The 19,474-nt window shown below is 45.1% G+C and overlaps 1 protein-coding gene across 3 annotated transcripts in view; it reads right to left on the bottom strand.

The window, feature by feature from the left end:
* SCHIP1 (schwannomin interacting protein 1) overlaps positions 1–19,474 on the bottom strand; it is a 147,084-nt gene that overhangs the window by 39,590 nt on the left and 88,020 nt on the right. For 2 of the 3 annotated variants that reach the window (XM_064275656.1, XM_064275655.1), the window contains exon 3: positions 780–898. In XM_064275656.1, the coding sequence (XP_064131726.1) occupies positions 780–898 (119 nt within the window). Of the gene's footprint in view, positions 1–779; positions 899–16,746; positions 16,879–19,474 lie in introns of those variants that run through there. The other variant, XM_023555352.2, reaches the window with a different exon arrangement.

The raw sequence follows: 19,474 nt of genomic DNA, 5'->3' as shown, positions 1-19,474 counted from the left end.
CTGTATGCTTTGATTATCTGAAATACTTTTATTTGTCATAATTTTGCATATCATCTTGCTACTCAAGGCGTGGCCTATGGAACAGCAGCAGCGTAGCTATCAGCTGGGAGCGTTTAAGAAACATGGACTCTCAAGCCTCACCCCAGGCCCAGCAAACCAGGATCTGCATTAAACAAAATCCTCCCGGGACTCATGCATGCTATGGTTTGAAAAGTTCTGGTCCGCTGCCCTAAGAAATTATAATTTTAAAATATTTTATTGGAATTAGAAGCTATCTAAATGACCAATGATATCCTGAAATAAATTAAGATAAAGAAAAGCCACCAAGAAGACAGGTTAAGAACCGTAATAAACATCGAACAATCAAAGCGGGAGTTGGGTTTCTCAGTTACCCATATTCACTGTAATCAAGTGTATCAGGAGGGTGATGCTGGATGCTTGGGGACCGCTTAATGGGACATCTGGTGGTCTGCCACACTTCTCTAAGCATCAGCCAGCTTACTTAGGAGTGTGGCTTGATTCCCCCATCACAGTGCAAAACAGTATTGTGTCTAGAAGAAAGAAGGAATGTAGAAATCTGACCTCAAGTAGCTGGGTAAATGGGCCAAAAAAAAAAGTGAGGAGGGAGCAGTCTAAAATCTAAATAAAAGTGTCAGTATTATTAAAAAAAAAAGTCACCAAGTTTTTAAAAGATATCTTTTATTAGACATACACCTAGTCAGAGAATAAAACCCATTGGGAACAGACCAGAAAACCAACCCGAGAGAGCAGTCACTCACCGAGACGACAGGCTTGGCTTTCCACTTTTGCTACAGCTCGTGTAAATTCCTGGGCCATCATCAAAGAAGCTTCCAAGTGCCAACTTCTGTCTGATAGATTCTCTCTCATTTTTCTGTGCCTAAAATTTCAGGAAAATAACAGAATGCCGATAAGCGGGCAGATACATCACAACCACAGGCAGCCCAAAGACTAAGTTTCTTAAACTGTAACATTCCAAACTGTAACATTAGATGAAAAATAAATAAATGGGCCACAGCACAAGAGCCTCTGAATTATTAAGAGCTGAAACCAGCCTCTACTGGTTTCAAGGAGCCCTCACGGCGCAGTTGTTGAGTGTTCGGCCGCTAACTGAAAGGTCGGTGGTTCAAATCCACCAGCGGCTCCTCGGGAGAAAAATGTGGTGGTCTGGTCCCGTAAAGATTACAGCCTTGGAAACCCCATGGGGCAGCTCTACTCTGTCCTACAGGGTTGCTATGAGTCAGAATCGACCCGATGGCAGTGGTTTGGTTTTTGGGTTCTACTGGTTTCACTTCTGCAAGCCATTTCCATTCACAGCCCGTTATGATTTTGAGTCCAGGAGCCACGACTGCGGCTTTAAATGAGCTTCCGCAAGATAAAAGCCAGTTGCTGTTGGTTCCGGTACAACTCATGGCAAACCCCTGTGTGTCAGAGCAGAACTCTTCTTCATAAGGTTTTCTACGGCGGAATTTTTGGAAGTAGATCGCCAGCCCTTTCTTCCAAGGCACCTCTGGGGGGACCCAAACCTCCAACCTTTTGGTTAGCAGCCAAGCGTGGTAACTGCCCCAACCAGGGACTGCTGTGATCTTTCTTCCTCCTACCTGCTGGATATGGCAGACCAAAGCTGAGCAGGGCACTTTTTCCTGGATCGGGTGGCTTTCATTCCAAATGTGGCCTTTCCCCCGATCATCCCTTCTGTCCACTTTTTCTATTGCAAGGATGTGAACTCATTCAACCAGCATGCACCATGCCTTCATGAGGTGCGAGGTACCACATTATGACGGGAACAGAGCCAAGACAAGAGAGATGCAGCCCCTGCCTCCACCAAGCGTCTAGTCTTCTTGGGGACCACTGTTTCAAGAGTTATCCTGATCCCACCAGGCTTAGAATGGGAGAAACACGGAATATAGTGTCTGGAATAGCTGAAGAATTCTAACGGGACTTATCTGTTCCATGTTTTGAAGGGAAGTCAGGTGGGTTTGCATAGGAAAAGGGTTTGGTAAACTACGCTGCTATGATAATTTGAGTATGTTTACAGCAACTCTGCTTCCCATAAAAGTCCCATAAAAACTCACCATGCTGAACTTTTAAACCTTTTAAACAGCAGGGGAGAAGATTAGAAATGATTTCCTTAGTTAAAAATAAAACAACTACAAAAAACCCCACAAACACAGCATGTCAGAAATCCAGGCTTCAGAACGGGGTTTTGGTTTTCTCTTTTGGGAGCGATGAAGTCTGTGAGAAGCACGGTTTTACGTTCCCAGGAGGGTGTTAAAGACTGTGCTGGGCAAATTATAGGGCAAAATCCATGTCATGTGATGGGGTGTGGCTACTGAGGGTGTAGCGTTGCCTTGATTCTCCCACTAGGAGGTGCTGCAGCCAGTGGTGTCACTAGGGCTGGTGTCACCCAGCGCAGTAACTCATGGCCTCACTCCCCCAGGGAGGGCGAGGTCCGCCTACAGACACCCTCCCCACGCCCTGTCCCCACACAGCACCATGGCCCCACCCTTCCTGTCCCCACAATGGCAGGTGAAGTCACTGCTTTGGTGGCGCCTCCCCCGGCGGTGCTGGCCTGCTCACTGACATGGACCCTGGGGTCACTTTGGTGTCACCTCCTCTGACAGCCTAGTGACCTGACTGGCTGGAGCCACGTTTGCTCCCACCACGACCCAGGGGTTACATTGGGTGGGCATCGGGTGTCAGAAGGAGGAAATACACACATGTGGGAAGGACCTGCTGAAAAATGACTGAGCTTCATACCAAGTGAAGGACGCATACCACTAACTCACAGCGACCCTACAGGACACAGCACAACTGCCACACAGTTTCCAAGGCTGTAATTTTTTTTTTTTTTTGCCAATTGTACAAGTGTACAACTTATTGACAGCAATTATGACGACCGGCTGTGCAACCCTGCCCTTGATCAATACAATTTTTTCCATCACCTTCAAGTCCATGCCCCCCTCCAACCCCTGTAACCATGAATAAACTTTCGTCTCTATACATTTGCCTTTTCTTGTCTTTTTATATAAATGAGGTCATACAGTATTTGTCCTTCTGTGACTGGCATATTTCACTCAGCGTGATGTCTTTCACCTCCACCCACACCGCAGCATGTATTCATTTCTCCTGCTGGCTGAGTACCATCCCGTGGTACGTATGTACCACATTTAGTGCACCCATTCATCTTTTCACGGGCTCTTAGGTTGTTGCCACTTTTTGGCTATTGTAAACAGTGCTGCAATGAACACTGGTGTACAAGCCTCTTTTTGAGTCTGTTTTCAAATCTTCTAGGTGTATACCTAGGAGTGGAATTGCTGGGTCATACGGTAGTTGCACTTTCGGTTTTTTGAGGAACCACCTCGCTGTTCTCCACAACGGCTATGCCATTTTGCATTCCCACCAGCAATGGATAAGGATTCCAACTTTACCTTCTGTGCTATCTTAGCCGTCCTAGTGGGAGTGGATTGGTAGCTTATTGTGGTCTTGATTTGCATCATTCTGATGGCTAATGACGCTCAGCATCTTTTCATGTGTTGAGTGGCCTCTTTGGTGAAATGTCTATTCAAGACCTTTGCTCATTTTATGATTGGGTTGTCTTTTTGTTGTTAAGTTGTTAAGTTGTTGAATTTGGTTATTAGATTCTTGTCAGACATATGGTTTCCCAAAATATTCTCTCAGTCAGTAGCTTGTCTTTTCAGTGTTTTGGTAAAGCCTTTTGATGAACAAAAGTTTTTCCTTTTTATGAGGTCTCACTTATTTGTCTTTTGCTGTTTGTGCTTTTGTTATTATATTAGATAATCCACTGGAGCCTTGGTGGCGTAGTGGTTAAGAGTTTGTCTGCTAACCGAATGGTCAGCAGTTCGAATCCACCAACAGCTCCTTGGAAACCCTGTGGGGCTATTCTACCGTGTCCTATAGGGTTGCTATGAGTGAGAATCAACTTGGTGGCAATGGGTTTTTTGTTGTTGTTGTTGATGAAAGCTAGATCTGACAGCATTGCCCCTGCTTGTTCTTCTAAAAATTTTCTGGTTTTAGCTTGCACACATGTAAGTCCTTAATCCATTTTGAATTTGTTTTTGTGTATGGTGTGAGGCATGGATCCTGTTGCATTTTTCTGCATGTGGAAATCCAATTTTCCCAGCACCATTTATTGAAGAGACTACTCTTCCCCCATTGAATGGACTTAGCACCCTTGTCAAAAATCAGCTGACCATAGATGTGTAGGTTTATGTCTGGACTCTCAATTCTATTCCATTGGTCTATGTTTCTATTGTTCCCAAGGGTGTATATCTTTATGGTAGCAAACTGCCACAGCTTTCTCCCCCCGAGTGGCTGGTGGGTTTGAACCGCCGCCTTTTTGGTTAGCAGGTGAGTATGAACCACTGTGCCACCAGGGCTCCTCGAAGGACAGTATACTATAGTTTAAGCTGCTCTGTCCAATATGGTAGTAACTTGTCACATGTGGCTATTTACAATAACATTAAACTTAATTAAAATTCACAGGCACCCTTGCAGGATTTCAGGTAATCAGCAGCCACAGATGGCCACATACCGGACGGTGCAGAATGGAATATACGTGGGTTCCAACTGCCAGCTTCCCCTGACTGCATTGGAAGCCCTTGCGGGGTCTTTAAAATACACATCCCCAGACTCTAGCAATAGCTATTGAGATCTTCCGTCCAAGAAGAGCTCATCTCAATTCTCCTTTACTCTGATGCTTTTTAATCCTTGGCCACTGTAAGTAGTCCTTCAACTTTCACAGCGATCTGTGTCTCTGTTTGAAGCCATATCTCATATCTGGCCTTTGGATGTAGCTGTATCATGTAACTGTGTCATGGTAGGGGCTACCAATCTGTGTGTGTGTATAATAAAGCCACAAAGGGAAATACAGCTTTTATAGTTACAGACGTAATGCTGATTTCATAACGCTGCTGGGATAGCAGCCCTGAGAAAGTAACCATGAGGCTGGAAAGGGAAGCAAGAATGACTTTAAGTTTACTAACAACTTGCAACTGTACTGCTGGAACCTTGATTAAAGCCAACCACCCTTCCAAATATACAGGATTGGCACTTGTGATGGTCCAACCAAAACAGAACCATCACTTCTTGACACCTTTATTTAAAACAAATTCATTTCAAAATCCTCAAATCTGCCAGGCAGATTCAGGGTAGTCAGTGAATCCGTCTCTCAATCCATACAACAGACAAAAGAGTTTCTCATCCAACGTCCTCCTCACTCAGAAAACTGCTGGGTGGAAGTGAGTGTCCACATACAAAATCAGTGGATAACAAGCCATGCTAACGGCTAACGTTCAACAACGTGCTGGTGTCCAACATCAGCCTGGGGCCTGGCAGATATTTTACTTAAAGAAAACACCTACCTCAGGTGTAAACGTGTCAACACACCTTTGATTCCATGTCTATCTTTCCTGATTAATTTGGTACACTCGAGGTGTATGTATTGGGGGGAGGCCATAAAACATTTCTATTTGCAGTAATTACCATCCTGTGCATACTTTATGAATTTCTCATTAACAGTTAAGGAAGACTGTTTATAACACCCTCTTTTCCTCCCCCTCCTGCCATTAAACAAATGAAAATACAAAGAAGACTATAAACTTCACCTAGAATCCCACCACTTAGAGAGCCCATTGCTAATATTTTGGTGTATTTCCTTCCACTTCTTTATCTTATGTGTGTATTTTTTTTTTCCTCTTGGTAAAGTTGGGATCAGATTGTTAATTATATCATGAGATATTCTCTATTATTTAATATTCTTTAAAAACACAACATTTAATGGTTGCATATCATTCTACCCTTTGGAGTTACTCACTATTGTTAGCCACTTGGGTTTTATCCAGTTAAAAATAACATGGAAGTTAGCATTTTTACATAAATCCGTGTCCACATGTCTGATTACCTCCTCAGCATAAGCTCCTGGAAGCAGAGTTACCAGACCAGCTGAGTGTGAACATTTGTTGAAGCTCTTGGCACATGTTGTCACACTGCTCTAGAGAAAAGCTGTTCCAATTTACATTCCCCCACCAGCAACGTAGATGGCGCAGCTTCCGCCATATCCTGGCTAACGCTATTTTCACTTTAAAAAAAAAAAAAAATTGTTTTCACTTTGATAGGCAAAAAGTGGTATTTTTTAATTTTATTTGATTTGATTACCAGTGAGATTAACCAGTTAAATACATTTCTTAGTTACTGTACTTTTCTCTTCTCTAAATTATTTATGCCCAGATTTGCTTACTTTTCTGTAGCGGGCTGAGAGTTTTGAAAATTTTGTATTAAGGGTATTAGTCCTTTTGACTTTTAAATCCAAATGTTAGATAGATAAGTCAATAGCTTGTTTCCTCTGTCACATCCCTGATGGAGTTACTTCAATGTGCCCTTCCCAGACCAGAGGTAAAGAAGCTCACCTGAGGTTGGAGGACTAAGAGACAGAATGAATGTAAACTGTTTATCAGCCATACCTGGCCTGTGGTAAGGCTGTGATAAATGGTGGCTATCACGGTTTACTCTCTAACAACTCCTGCTTTGAAGATGAGGAAATTGAGGGTAAGAAAGGTTATCCAGCTGCTGAATAGAAGAGATAGGATTTAAGTCCAAGCTTTCTGGTCCCAGATCTTTCTGCCCCTCCGAGCCACTCTGCCTGCCTGAAGAGTTAGGTGTTTAGGCTGAGAACGGTAGACGCCACGTTGGGGATATAACGTGCAATTTAAAGAGTCAGGATCCACTTCTTTCCTGGAGTGGATCCAATGCTTCCTCAGAGGAGAAATCACGTAACTGCAAAGCACGCATGCCAAGGCCTGACCATAAACACAAATAAGTACAACACAAATGTCTTCTCGTGAGGCCACCGGCACCACTCTTCAGTTTTCCTTTCGGAACGAAAGCGGTTTTAACATTTCAAGTAACTGTGATTCAATTGACTAGTAAAATAGCCTTTTCTCTTCAAGTTCATCATTTGGAACTTAATTTCCTTTCTGTTGCTTACATGTGTAAAGTGTGTGTGTGTGTGCGGGTGGTTTCACAGGCCTTTTCTTCTCTAAGGAATGAGACACGTAGGGCTGTTAAGGCCTCTAACCCCAAAGCCCAGAGATGCTCCAGGTGGGGCAGCTAAGTGCACAGTAAAGGCAGAGGCTGATTCAAAGCTGCCCAGTGTAGCTACGCTTATGGCAGCAGAGCCTCATCCATTCCAAAACAGCCCTGGGGAAAACCCCATAAAATAAAGATGAAACTTCTAAAATTGATATTGCTAGCAAAAAGCGAAACGGCAACCAAGGGATACTAGCTCATCACCACGAGACAGGAAAGCTATTCAGACCAAGAGTAAAAATGTGCTTAGAAACCCACCATTATCCAGCCTCGGGCAGCTATTGCCCTGCCTGTGGCTGAATCCCCCAGTGGTACCCCTGTGCCTGGGCAGACAAGGCTCACAATGGGAGCCATGATCGGAACAGACCCCTGAATTTAGGACCCCAAATGCTAGCGCTCAGCGTTTCCCATGTGACAGTGTTCTACTGGAACACGCCAAACTTGAAAGAACAAAGAGGGACATTTGGTAAAAGACATAAAAAGCAAAACGTTCCCTTTGGTAAACACTGTCTCTCTCCAAATCTAATACATTGCCACAGCACCTTCATACTTCCTTCAGGATTCGCCCCCTCCAACCAATGCCATTCTCGCCTCCCCTCCTGGCCTGCCTCCATCCCCCTGGGCCAGGTCACACCTGCAGCCCCCTCGGGGTTACCTGGCTAGCAGCATCCTGGTGTCATGGAAGCAGGAGCCACCCAGTCTTTAACCACCTAATCTTCATGCATAAATTTATAAGCCAAAGTTTGGATATTGGATATTTTCTGCATTTCCAAAATTTATTTAATTGACAAAATATATTTTTGTGGCGGTATCTTTGGGGTCACCAGGGTTTTCAGGAATATACTTTGCGAAATAATACCTTAACTCTAATGCCGTCTGGTGCTCCAGTCAAACCAGTTATCTCTGAGTTGATTCTGACGACCAGTTATCTCTGAGTTGATTCTGACGACCAGTTATCTCTGAGTTGACTCTGACGTGGTAACCCCGCGTATGCCGGAGGGGACTGTGTTTCACAGCATCTTCAGTGGCTGATTTTTCATAGTGGATCGCCAGCTTTTTCTTTTGAGGTGCCTCTGGGGAACATGAACCTCCAACCTTTTGGTTAGCAGCCCAACACGTTCGTTAACCGTTTGTGCCACTCAGGGACTCCTATCTGGTGCTCCAAATGTGAACCAAACCCTCTGCCGTCGAGTCAATTTTAACTCACAGTGACCTTATAGGACAGAGCAGAACTGCCCCATGGAGCTTCCAAGGCTGTAATCTTTACAGAAGCAGACTGACACATCTCTCTCCTGTGAAGGGGCTGGTGGGTTTGAACTAACCACCTTGTGGTTGGCAGCCGAGCATTTTAACCACTGCACCTCCAGGGCTCCTGTGTCGCTCAGGACACCACAGACAGCTGCTTCCTAGTGACTCCTGCGGAGGTGATGAAAACCACAGAGCCGGAAAGGGCCTGTCTGACCAGGAGGAAGAGGCTCCTTAAACACCCGAAGGGATGAATGTATTTAAAGAAGACTGGCCTGGGGAGCCAGGGGACCCATCTGATGAGAACGGAGGCGTGGTGCTGTGGGAATAAAAGCGGCTGTGAGCTCTGGGGCTGGAACATCGGGGTCTGGACAGGATTCGATGCTGGGAAAGGGCAGTGGGAAAAGAAAACGTCCCCAACGTTTCCTGTCTTTTGTCTTTGATGGGTGAGCCCTTCCCTCCTACCAGCTCCGTTTCTTACTTCTACCTGTTCACCTAGGGCACTGAAATGCACTTTTTAATTATTGGCTGTACTTGTTTTGAGGAGCAAGCGATCTGTGATCACTATGAGTTGGAATCCACTTGACGGCAACCGGTTTGGTTTGCTAACCTAAAGGTTGGCGGTTCGAACCCACCCAGTGGCTCCGTGGAAGAAAGAACTAAAGAACTGCTTCTGGAAAGATTATAGCCAAGAAAACCCTACAGAGCAGTTCTACTCTGTCACACATGGGGTCACTATGAGTCAGAATCGACTCGAAGGGAATGGTTTGGTTTTGGGGTTTTTTGTTGTGTTTGTTTTATAATGCTGTCTCAGCGCCCAGTTCACTACTTTCTGACCCTTACTGATATCACTGGTAGTATCCTCTTTCTCATCTGCCTGTTAAACTGTTGTCTGACTTCAGTTATGGTTCACCTGGGGACCCTGTAAGGAGCAGATTCTGACCCAGAGGAAGGGCCTGACCCTCTGCATTTCTAACAAGCCTCAGAAGCAGCAAGATCTTCCCTCCCTCACAGAAGGCCGTCCCTCCCTCTCTAAGCTTAGGGGCCTCAAGGGCCTTGAATGCCATTCCTCTGTCTTCTATCCTGGTATTATCCCCCAGGCTTCAGGAAATGCTCCTTAAAGCAACAAAGGAAGCGTCTCCGTGGATGGGACAAAGAAATACAATCACTGAAGAACACTTCCTATGGACTGCTGACTGATCATCCGGAAGCCGAAGATAGAATTTAGGATGCCAGGGGGTTGCTGGGAAGCTGGTCTGCCTGGAGGAGAACTGCACAGTCCAGGCAAACAGAATGAGGACCTCTCTCCATCACACGTCCGTTTCAGCCAGTAGTTCTCAAACGTGACCGTGCACGAGAACCACCTGGAGTGCTTGTAAAACACAAACTATTTTTCTGATTGGAAAGGTCTGGGATGGGGCCAAGAATATGCATTTCTAATGAGTTTCTAGATGCTGCTGGTTTAGGGCCCACCCTTTAAGAACCAGGGCTTTCAACAGCTGAACAGGTCAAGTAGCTAGATGAATCACAGAGCTGGTTCTTCTCTAATTGAGCACAAAGATGGTCCATGTGGGGTATCCAGACAGGCTCTGCAGCCAGGTGGATTTCATCTGTAGCTGCCCATCCTCTGCCAAGGCCGTGCCAGGATGCCTGTTTTGAAGCAATTAACGATCCCCCGGCTTCAGCGCCATCTATTGCCTGCCAGTCTCTGGCATTGTCTGCATTAGTAGCATCCACCAGGGAACGCAGCTGGGACTCTGGAGCTCCCTGCGGAAAAGTCCTCTTCCTTCAGGGAAAGGGGGGTCGCTGTTGTTTCCTTCCTCAGCTTTCCTCTAACATTCAGAGGCAGCATTAGCGTGTGGGGGAGTCAGAGGCTTTTAACCATTAGGAACTGGAAGTAAGGAACTTATCTGTTCATTAGGCAAATTCTATCAATTTTCTTTAAAGCAAAAAGAAAGCTAATGGCACTTTCTAAAATATTTTTCAGCACAAGTGTTTTCTCATTGAGAAAAACCATGGGTTTGTCTCAGGATCAGAATGTGAAAACAGCATTCTACAGGAAAATAAACTGTATGCTTTGAAGGTCAGGGGCACAAAGACTGCACCATGTAGGCTATTTCACGTTCTTGCACCTTATTTTATCCCCTGGGAAGAGCTGTTTAATGGTTAATAGAAATATAAGTTAAATAACATGGTATCTTTCCATTTTATCAGTGACTGTATATTAAGTTTGACATTTTCTTTTCATTTTGTATTTCTGCTATTTTCCATTTCAGAAGCTTATGCTAAACATCCCAGGAAGGTCATGATAAGCCACCAAATGCAGGTTTCCTGAAATGCTGCTGAAGTATCCTATCTGCATCCTTGCACCAATCTGTCTACACAAGTTTCTCTGAACTAGATGTCAGTCCTGGCTGCTGGGGAATATTGAGGCCTTTGGGTTCAGCTAACTCAGGATGGTACAGCTGGTCATGGATACTGAAACTCCGGGGGAAAGGAGGCGGGGGCCCAGGGTCTTCTGACCCGTTTTACTTGAGAAATGGCTGCCGTCCAAGGTGTTGGGATGCTAGTACAGAGGGTGGAAAGTGATGTTGATGATAGTTCCCCGACGAGGTTGCATTCCTCACCCTGTTGTTGTGGCTGTTAGGTGCCATTGAGTCGATTTTGACTCATAGCCACCCCATGGGACAGAGTAGATAGAACTGACCCACAGAGTTTCCCAGGCTATGACTTTTCGGAAGCAGCTCACCAGGTTTTTTTCCCACGGAGTCACTGGCTGGGTTCGAACCACCAACCTTCTGGTTAGCAGCCCAGCACTTAACTGTTGTTCCACGAAGCCTCCTTCTTGTCATGCTACAGGGGCAACAGGTACAGAAACAGGCAGATAGAAGTGCTCCTGTACAAAGGTATTTAACAAACATGTAGGGCTGGAGCTCAGCAGCCACCTTCTGGTTAGTGGGAACTTGGGTGAAGGTAAAGGAGCTTGCCCTAGGTGCAATCGACGAAGATGACTGCGAACTGTTTATCCAAAACACGACCTGCTGGGAGCATCTTGAGCGTATTCTGGTTCTCCAGTGACTGTCTACAGAGACTACTCTTTAACACAGGATGGTGTTAGTCCAGCCCTAAGACAGGGCTGTGTTATCTGGCAACTCTATTTTTAGCAGGTACCCTTTTAGAAGTCTATAAACCATCGCAGCCATTCGGTATCACTTTCACAAACACAACAGTCCAAAACATCTACCGCACGGTTATGTAACAGCCAAACCTTAATCAACCCTGAGGAAACTGGTGTGCTCAACCACCCACGTCATGGCAGACTTAGGATGTGGGAAGAGCCGACCCACGTCACGGGAGTGATCAGAGGGAGACAGAGTGAGGTAGCGGCTGGGGCGGGGGCTTGCGGCCAAGAAGACCCAGTTGACATCTTGGCTCCGACACTTACCGGTGCAACTCTTCGAGCCCCAGTTTCTTTTGAAAAAAGGATATCTACGTTATAGGTTGTTTTAAGGATTAAATGAAATACTATATAGAAAGTGCTTAGCACGATGCCTGGCAGAGAGAAAGCTTATTCAACAGTAAACCCGAAAAAACCAAACCCACTGCCATCGAGTTGATTCCAGCTCATGGTGACCCCACGTGCTTCAGACTAGAACGGCACTCCACAGGGTTTTCAATGGCTTATGTAATTTTACAGTAGATTACCAGGCCTTTCATCCATGGTGCCACTAGGCGGACTCGAACCGCCAACCTTTCAGTTAGTAGCCAAGAACAAACCATTTGCACTACCCAGGGATATTCAATGGTAGCTGTCATTAAACTTAAAAGGAGAAGTGGGGTAAGCTGGTGAAAGAGCAGGGAGAGGGATCAAAGGAGCCAGAAGTCTGAAGAAACTGGTGAGAAGAGGAGGAAGTAGGCACGATGGAGGGCAGCAGAAACCGAGGCGAGGAACTGTGTGTGAAAAAGAGGGGCAAGAGTGGGGTGTGATGATCAAGAATAGATATAATGTGCTTAGCATTAAACTGGAAAACCTGGTTACCTGGAGCAGCCCATTTCCTGGCCATACTGGCTAACCAAGGGCTGCCGACAGCGTGATATGATGGGAATAACCCTGGGCTCAGAGCTGGGATGTGTTGTAGCATCTAAGATCAACCAGGCCAGTGTCTCCCTTTGATGAAAAGGAGACCCAGAAGTGGCCCAAAAAGCGTGAGCCATTTTCCTTAGTGGCCGAGGTGGGGCTAGACTCCAGGGTTCTGTAGCTTAAACAGGTCTTCAAGTGTACTCAGCTCTCACAGACAGGAAAATGAAAGGGTTATTGGGGGTTGGCGGCTGCTTTTCCTCTGTCATTGTGTGGGGAGGGCAGAGCCATTTGTCCGGGACGGCAGCTGGCATTCTGCGTCCTGTTTATTACAGTTTATCTCAGGCCGTCATTTCCATTCACCTTTTTAAAAAAACATGAGGCGCAGCTGGGGCTTCACTTTAAATATTGTTCCTTCCAGCCTTTTAATTTTTTCACGGGGTCCTCCCTTATCTTTTAACATAATTGGATGCACAACACTAGAGACGAGCACCTCTGAGGAACCAAGTGAGGCAAGCAGGATTTCCCTGATCCTCAGGCCACACACAGCCCATCTGCGGCTCCCTTATTCTACTGGAAGAATCTGAAGACAGAAGGCAAAACCAGCTTCCCTGCTTGGGACAAGGTTGGCACTAGTCTTCTAGATATTCTATATTAAATTTTCTTAATTTCCTTTCCTCTTGCTCAGCTAGTCTAATTTGGATCATTCTCCCTCTGGCGGCATAGCCTGCAAGTTTTATAAGCTCTGTAAGTTCACACGGAAACCCTGGTGGCGTAGTGGTTAAGTGGTACGGCTGCTAACCAAAGAGACAGCAGTTCGAATCCACCAGGTGCTCCTTGGAAACTCTATAGAGCAGTTCTACTCTGTCCTATAGGGTTGCTATGAGTCGGAATCGACTCGACAGCACTGGGTTTGGTTTTTATAAGTTCACACAGACCATCTGAACATTTGGGGAAAAATTGAAATTGTCATGATTTCATTCTATTTAGATCAACAATCCACAGCCACGGAAGCTGTAATCAAGAATCAAATGACATACTACATTGGGCAAATCTGATTCAGGAGAACTCTTCAAAGTGTTAAAAAGCAAAGCTGTCACTTTGATAATGAAGGTGAGCTTGGTACAAGCCATGGTCTTTTCAATCATCTCATATGCATGCGAAAGCCGGACAATGAAAACAGAAGACAGAAGAATTGATGCATTTGAATTGTGGTGTTGGTCAAGAATATCGACTATACCATGGGCTGCCAGGAGAACGAGCCGATCAGTTTTAGAAGAAATACAACTAGCATGTTTCTTAGAAGTGGTTTGCTTACTTTAGACATCACGAAAGGCCAATTGCTAGAAAGGGACATCATGGTTGGTAAATTAGAGGGTCATCGAAAATGAGGGAAACCCTCAGTAAGATGGACCAACGCAACAGCCACAAAAATGGATTCAAACACATCAACAATCACGAAGACGGTGCAGGACTGGGCAACGTTTCGTTCTGTGATACAGAAGGTGGCCGTGAGTCGGAGCCAACCTGACAGCAACAACAACCACCACATCTGAACAGTCCCCCGGGCACTATCAGTTCTGTTTTAGCTCATTTGTTTACGCGCCTCACCACCCGGACGTCAGCTCCTTGAGGGAAAGCGCTCCTCTGTGATCCTGGCATCGTGCATGGTGCCAGGAACACAGAGGCTCCTGGAAAACGCTGGCTGAGTGAGTCGGGCCACCTCGGCCGAGGAGACAGCCAGTGTGTGGACCTTTATCAGAAGATCAGGAGCTTCTCAGCAATTGATGGACTCAACACACACACCTCGATCCTACCAGGGCGCAGGCTTCCCGTCGTAAATACTGAGATCTGTTTTCTGTCGCGTAGTTTTACTATTATTATTGAATAAACCAGAGGTCCTCAGTGAGACATCTTTCTTACAGTTAGGACCTTCCTCCAGGAAAGGAGATGAATAATCGCTTCCTTCCTTCGCCTTCACAGAATCTAATTACAGTCATTGGAAAGTGGCCTTTCCCCCGAAGGCTGTTTGTCTGACTTTAAAACAACCCTGTAAAATAATCCCTATACGCATGTGGTATTTATTAGTACAACTGCAACAGGGAATTCTACGGCACCTAGGAGACGGTGTTCTAGTTTTCCAGTTGTTTTTGACAACCTCAAGTGGAGTGAGGGTACCACAGGGCGTGAAAGCAGTTTTAGAACTTCGTGTTAAAAAAAATTTATTCTCTAAAATATCTATTTGTGTATGTATTTTATAGTATATTTGTACAATGGTACATGTATAAAATACATGAATAAAATATATGCACATTAGAGACATGAGCTCAAAAACATTTTACTGAGCCTGGAGACCACTGCTTTACGGCATCTAATTTAATTTTCTAATTAGTTAACCAAATAGCAAAAACATGAGAGCGGGAAGAAATGTACAAAAGGAAGATTCTAATTAGGAAAAGTGATTTTATGTAAGTGTTTTCCTATTATATATATATATATGCATATACACGAGCTCTTAATAAAGTTGCCAATAGTGTTGGGTTTTTTGTTTTTTATTTTAGCGCATTGAAGTCTTCACAGCCACCACGACAGGCATAAAATTTGAGAGCACTGCCTGGGAGAGAGTTAAAAACCTGAAATGATGAAAGAACAAGTCTCATGTTGAGGGTCCAGAAAAATGTAAGGTGGTTTCTAAGCATCCCACCACCTAGAACCTTCATCGATCAGTCTTTTGTACCAACTTAGCAGATACCATTTCTCCTAAAATCACACGTGGCACTTTACCACCTTCCTCAGGTAACGGCCCGCACAATGCAACCCTGTTTTGTTGCTGTTTTAAAGCTACTTCAGCCTTAGCGTTTGTAGCCTCTCAGGTTGCCGGCCTCTCGTCATGCCAGGCATCGGGGCTCTCTCTCTAAGTAGCCTAAAACGACAGAGGTCGTTGTTTTACTGTTTTTTATTAGCAATGGTATGCCTTTCATTTTTACTAAGTGAAAAGTGACAGACACTTTTCTATTTGGGGAACAGTTTGACAGAGAAAACCGTGACCAGGCCTTTGGCACTGAAAACAGAAGGTCTGAGGAGGAAGGGCTTGCTCTGCAGGTCTCCTGAGTGATCTGACTCTGACTGCAGCGTACGCGTCCCAAGCCTCCGCTGCACACCTGCTCCCAGCAGAGGGGACAGCTGAGAAGGGCTTCATGACTGCGCACTTGTCACCTTGGGCACGCGTTCCCTTCTCGGGGATTGCAGGGGACAAAAATGTACAGAGCAACATGGCAGGTTGCTCGAGCTTCATTATTTACATTTCAGCTTCAGGAGAAAGTACTTAAACCAAGGCCAGCTGTTCTAGAAATAACGTACATGCTTAAGACACCCTCCACACTCACACACAAGTGTGTGTGTGTGTTTTTTTTTTTTTACAGGATATAAACTGCTATCTTACACTCTTATACCTAAGGATCTATCATGACTAGAAGCCTCACTATGTAACTTACTCTGGGAAAAGTTAATGACATATTTGATCAAATTAAAGATTTAGCAGCAAGTAGTCTGGTGTTCCAGCGGGCTGTGTTAACTGATCTTTGCCTCTGAGGGAGAGGTCTTCGCTTCCAGGCCCACGGTGGAAGGGCCCTGTTCTTCACACTGCGCTGTGTTGTGAACTGCACTTGACTTATGGAAAATAATGAGGGGGAAGGACACAGTATGTGTTTAGCCTTCTGTGGACAGGCAAGCACATACTTGTCATTTAATTACATGACCTCACACATATAACTAAGGCTATTTTTACTTGGGTCTGTTATTACCAGGCAATTACCATATACAACATCCAAAAAATATATTTACTGACCCTCAAAAGAAAAGGCAAACAAAGAATTACTAGGATACTGTCTCAATTTTTTTAAAAACCTAAACTCTCCTTAGTAAGACTTTATATTTTTTGTTCTGAACAATAAAGTCAAACTTAGATAGGTTAAATTGTATAGTAATTATTTATTGCAGGTGAACTGTCAACATGCCAAAAACTTATAAAAGTATTCCTTTTACATAAAAACCTTGCCTAGCAATTAAATGCATAGGAGAACTTTTTCAACTTCAGGCCAACAATATGCGTATTCTAACTACTGCTTTAATGTATTAATGAATACAAGCTGGGAAAAGCAGAAAGAAGGCCTCTCCCAGCTTAAGGCATCTGATTCTATGCTTCTGAGTGTGGAATCTGGCTACTGCTCCAGGGTGATCTTTCTTGGAGTTAGAAAAGGTCCAATTGTTAGCAAACACAAGCATTCTCCCCCCCTTACCTTCTTATAATTCCCCTCCACATCCAGTGGGGATTCTTGACTGACGATGTCATCCATTCCATCACTGTCCAAATTCATCCTTTAACACTTTGGAAACAGCCTCTCATGAATCCTGACAAGTTGATGTGCCAATCCTCCACGGCCCTGGCGACTGCTCATGCTGACATGGAGAGGCAGCTAAGAGCCTGTGCCCGGCTGCTGTGTGTCCTTGTCCCCCTCCCCCGGACACGGTCCCGCCCAGCTCCCTGGTCTGTCCCGCGCTCTGGCACGGGGCAGCTGCCACTTCCGGGCTCACTCTGCCCTGACATGCAGCCTGTGGGGAGCCCGCACCCCACCATCTGCTGTCACCTTCTCCTGCGTGACCCCGCCTGGATTCCTCTGCAAGCACCTTTCCTGCTCCCAAGAAAGGAAAAGAGAGGCACCAGCCAGCGACTCCACCCCCAGTGCAGGCTGAGCGGCCTCTGCAAGGACCCAGCAGCCTTATTCTGAACCAGGGGCAGAGTGTGTGGGACAAAAATAGATGCAAACACTTCCAGCCTTGCTGACATCCCAGGACAAAACGAAAACAGTATCATTTCTAACCTGTGAGACAGATGTTTTTTCTTCCCCTCACCCCAAACCAATCATTTCTTAAAATCAGATGAAAAAGTCTGGAAGAAGACCATACAATACTGAAATTTATGTCCAACACAGACAGGGACGCCTTGGCCCTAGGATTACTGCCTTGTTCTATTAATACAGGCAAGAGAAAAAGATCCGTCAACTTTTCTTTAAAATTCAGCCAGTGGCTGCTTTTTCACAAAAGAGCACGTTCCTTTCTGCTGCTGTCTTTACCCTTTTCCCATGGTTTCTCGTTTTGTTTACTGGCTTTATATACAGAGGGAGACAGGCCCACAGCTGGAGGGTATTTAGTGCAAGTAACAGAAAAACAGAGGTGCACACACACATACACACACACACTGATTATCAAATCACTACTGCCATAAACTAAAAAATATACCCACTATTTATTTAAAAAAAAAAAAAAAAAGTTACTGTTTGCAGCAGAAATTGGCCAAAGAGGAATCCAAAGGCCAAGCCTTCATTTAGGGACACCACCTTACACTTTGGTGTGCTTAGACAGAAAGCAGCAAACGCAATCAATAAATTTTCCAATATGGATTCTTTACCAACCTCAACTCAGTTAATAACAGAGGTCAAAATTAAAAATGCCCTTCAAGATAGGCTTTTGGCATCCGAACATCTACTGACACGCTCACATTCAATTGTCTACTTACTTCTCTCCGTGAGATTTTTTAAAAAATTTAATCTGTGGCAATATAGTTTTTTATAGTTCCATTTCTATCAGGTAAATACTTTCTTCTGCAGCCCTCGACCCAAATCTTCCCTTTCCTCCACCTTATCCCCCAATTCCAGTTTTCCCCAGAGAGTGAACTGCACCATCCACACTTGCACTGGGGTTGGGCTTCTCTTTTGGAGATCTCCCTTGTCTGAGACCCCTCCAGATCACAGGACCCTCAGTCTAGATGGGGAGCCCACTGTCTGCACACACAAAGCTCAGAATGACTCCCAGGGCTGCCAGCCATGCTGGCCACTGAGTGCTGCCCTCAATGGGGGGTGTTCACAACGACGGAGCATTCTCAAGGCTAACGCTTTGCTGTTAAAATAAAGTATGCTTTACTTTGAAGGTTATATTAAATCTTGCCAAAGGAGGTTAATCAAAATGAAGGAAACCTGCACCTTACATATATTAACAGAATAATAATAAACTCATTGCCGTTGAGTCAATTCCGATTCATAGTGACCTCGTGTGTTATGGAGTAGAACTGTGCTCCATAGGGTTTTCTAGGCTATAAATATTTTTTTAATGTTTATGGAAGCAGATCAAGAGGACTTTCTTCCGTGGAGCTGCTGGCTGGGTGTGAACCACCAACTTTTAGGTTAGCAGCTGATTGCAAACCACTTGCCCCACCCAGCTTTGATACCTTTTATTGCCACCACCCATGTGTGAGTTTGTTGTACTGGGGAGGCTTGTAAGATGTTAGAAGCTGTGCTATTGGTATTCCAAATACCAGCAGGGTCACCCATGGGACAGATTTCAGTGGATCATCCAGACTAACACGGACCAGGAGAAAAGGTCTGATGATCTACTTCCAAAATCAGCCAATGAAAACCTTATGGATCACAGCAGAGTACTGTCTGATACAGTGCTGGAAGAGGGGCCCCTACACTGGAAGGCACCACACAGCAGCTGCAACAACGGACTCAAACACACCAATGATTATGACGAGAGCGCAGGACCGGGCAACGTTCCGTCCTGTTGTATGTAAGGTTGCCATGAGCGGGAGCCGACTTGACAGCAGCTAAGAACAATGACAGCCCTTTACTGAGGGTTTGCTACATGCCAGGTTCTCTGCACGTGCTTCTCACATACCTCTTTAACCTGCACAGGGAGGCTTTAGAGCAGAGGGCTCAGCGCAGCACGTCAGGCCAGAATCCGGACCTCGGGCCCTCTGCTTCTCTTGCCCACACCCTAATGGGTATGTACACCACCTCCCACTGCCTGCCTCGGCAGAACAACTGCATGCTAGAAAGCAAATAATCAAGCATGGCTTTTAAGAAATTAGGGCTCAATACAGAGAAATCGGTAGCATTCGTCATGCAATAACATCACAGACTGAAATGTTTAATAAATCACGTACATCTGGAACAATCAGCGTGTACAGCA

Source organism: Loxodonta africana, chromosome 23 (genome assembly GCF_030014295.1).
Source record: "Loxodonta africana isolate mLoxAfr1 chromosome 23, mLoxAfr1.hap2, whole genome shotgun sequence".
Taxonomy (NCBI): Eukaryota; Metazoa; Chordata; class Mammalia; order Proboscidea; family Elephantidae; genus Loxodonta; species Loxodonta africana.
This window is presented reverse-complemented; position numbering and strand designations above follow the sequence as displayed.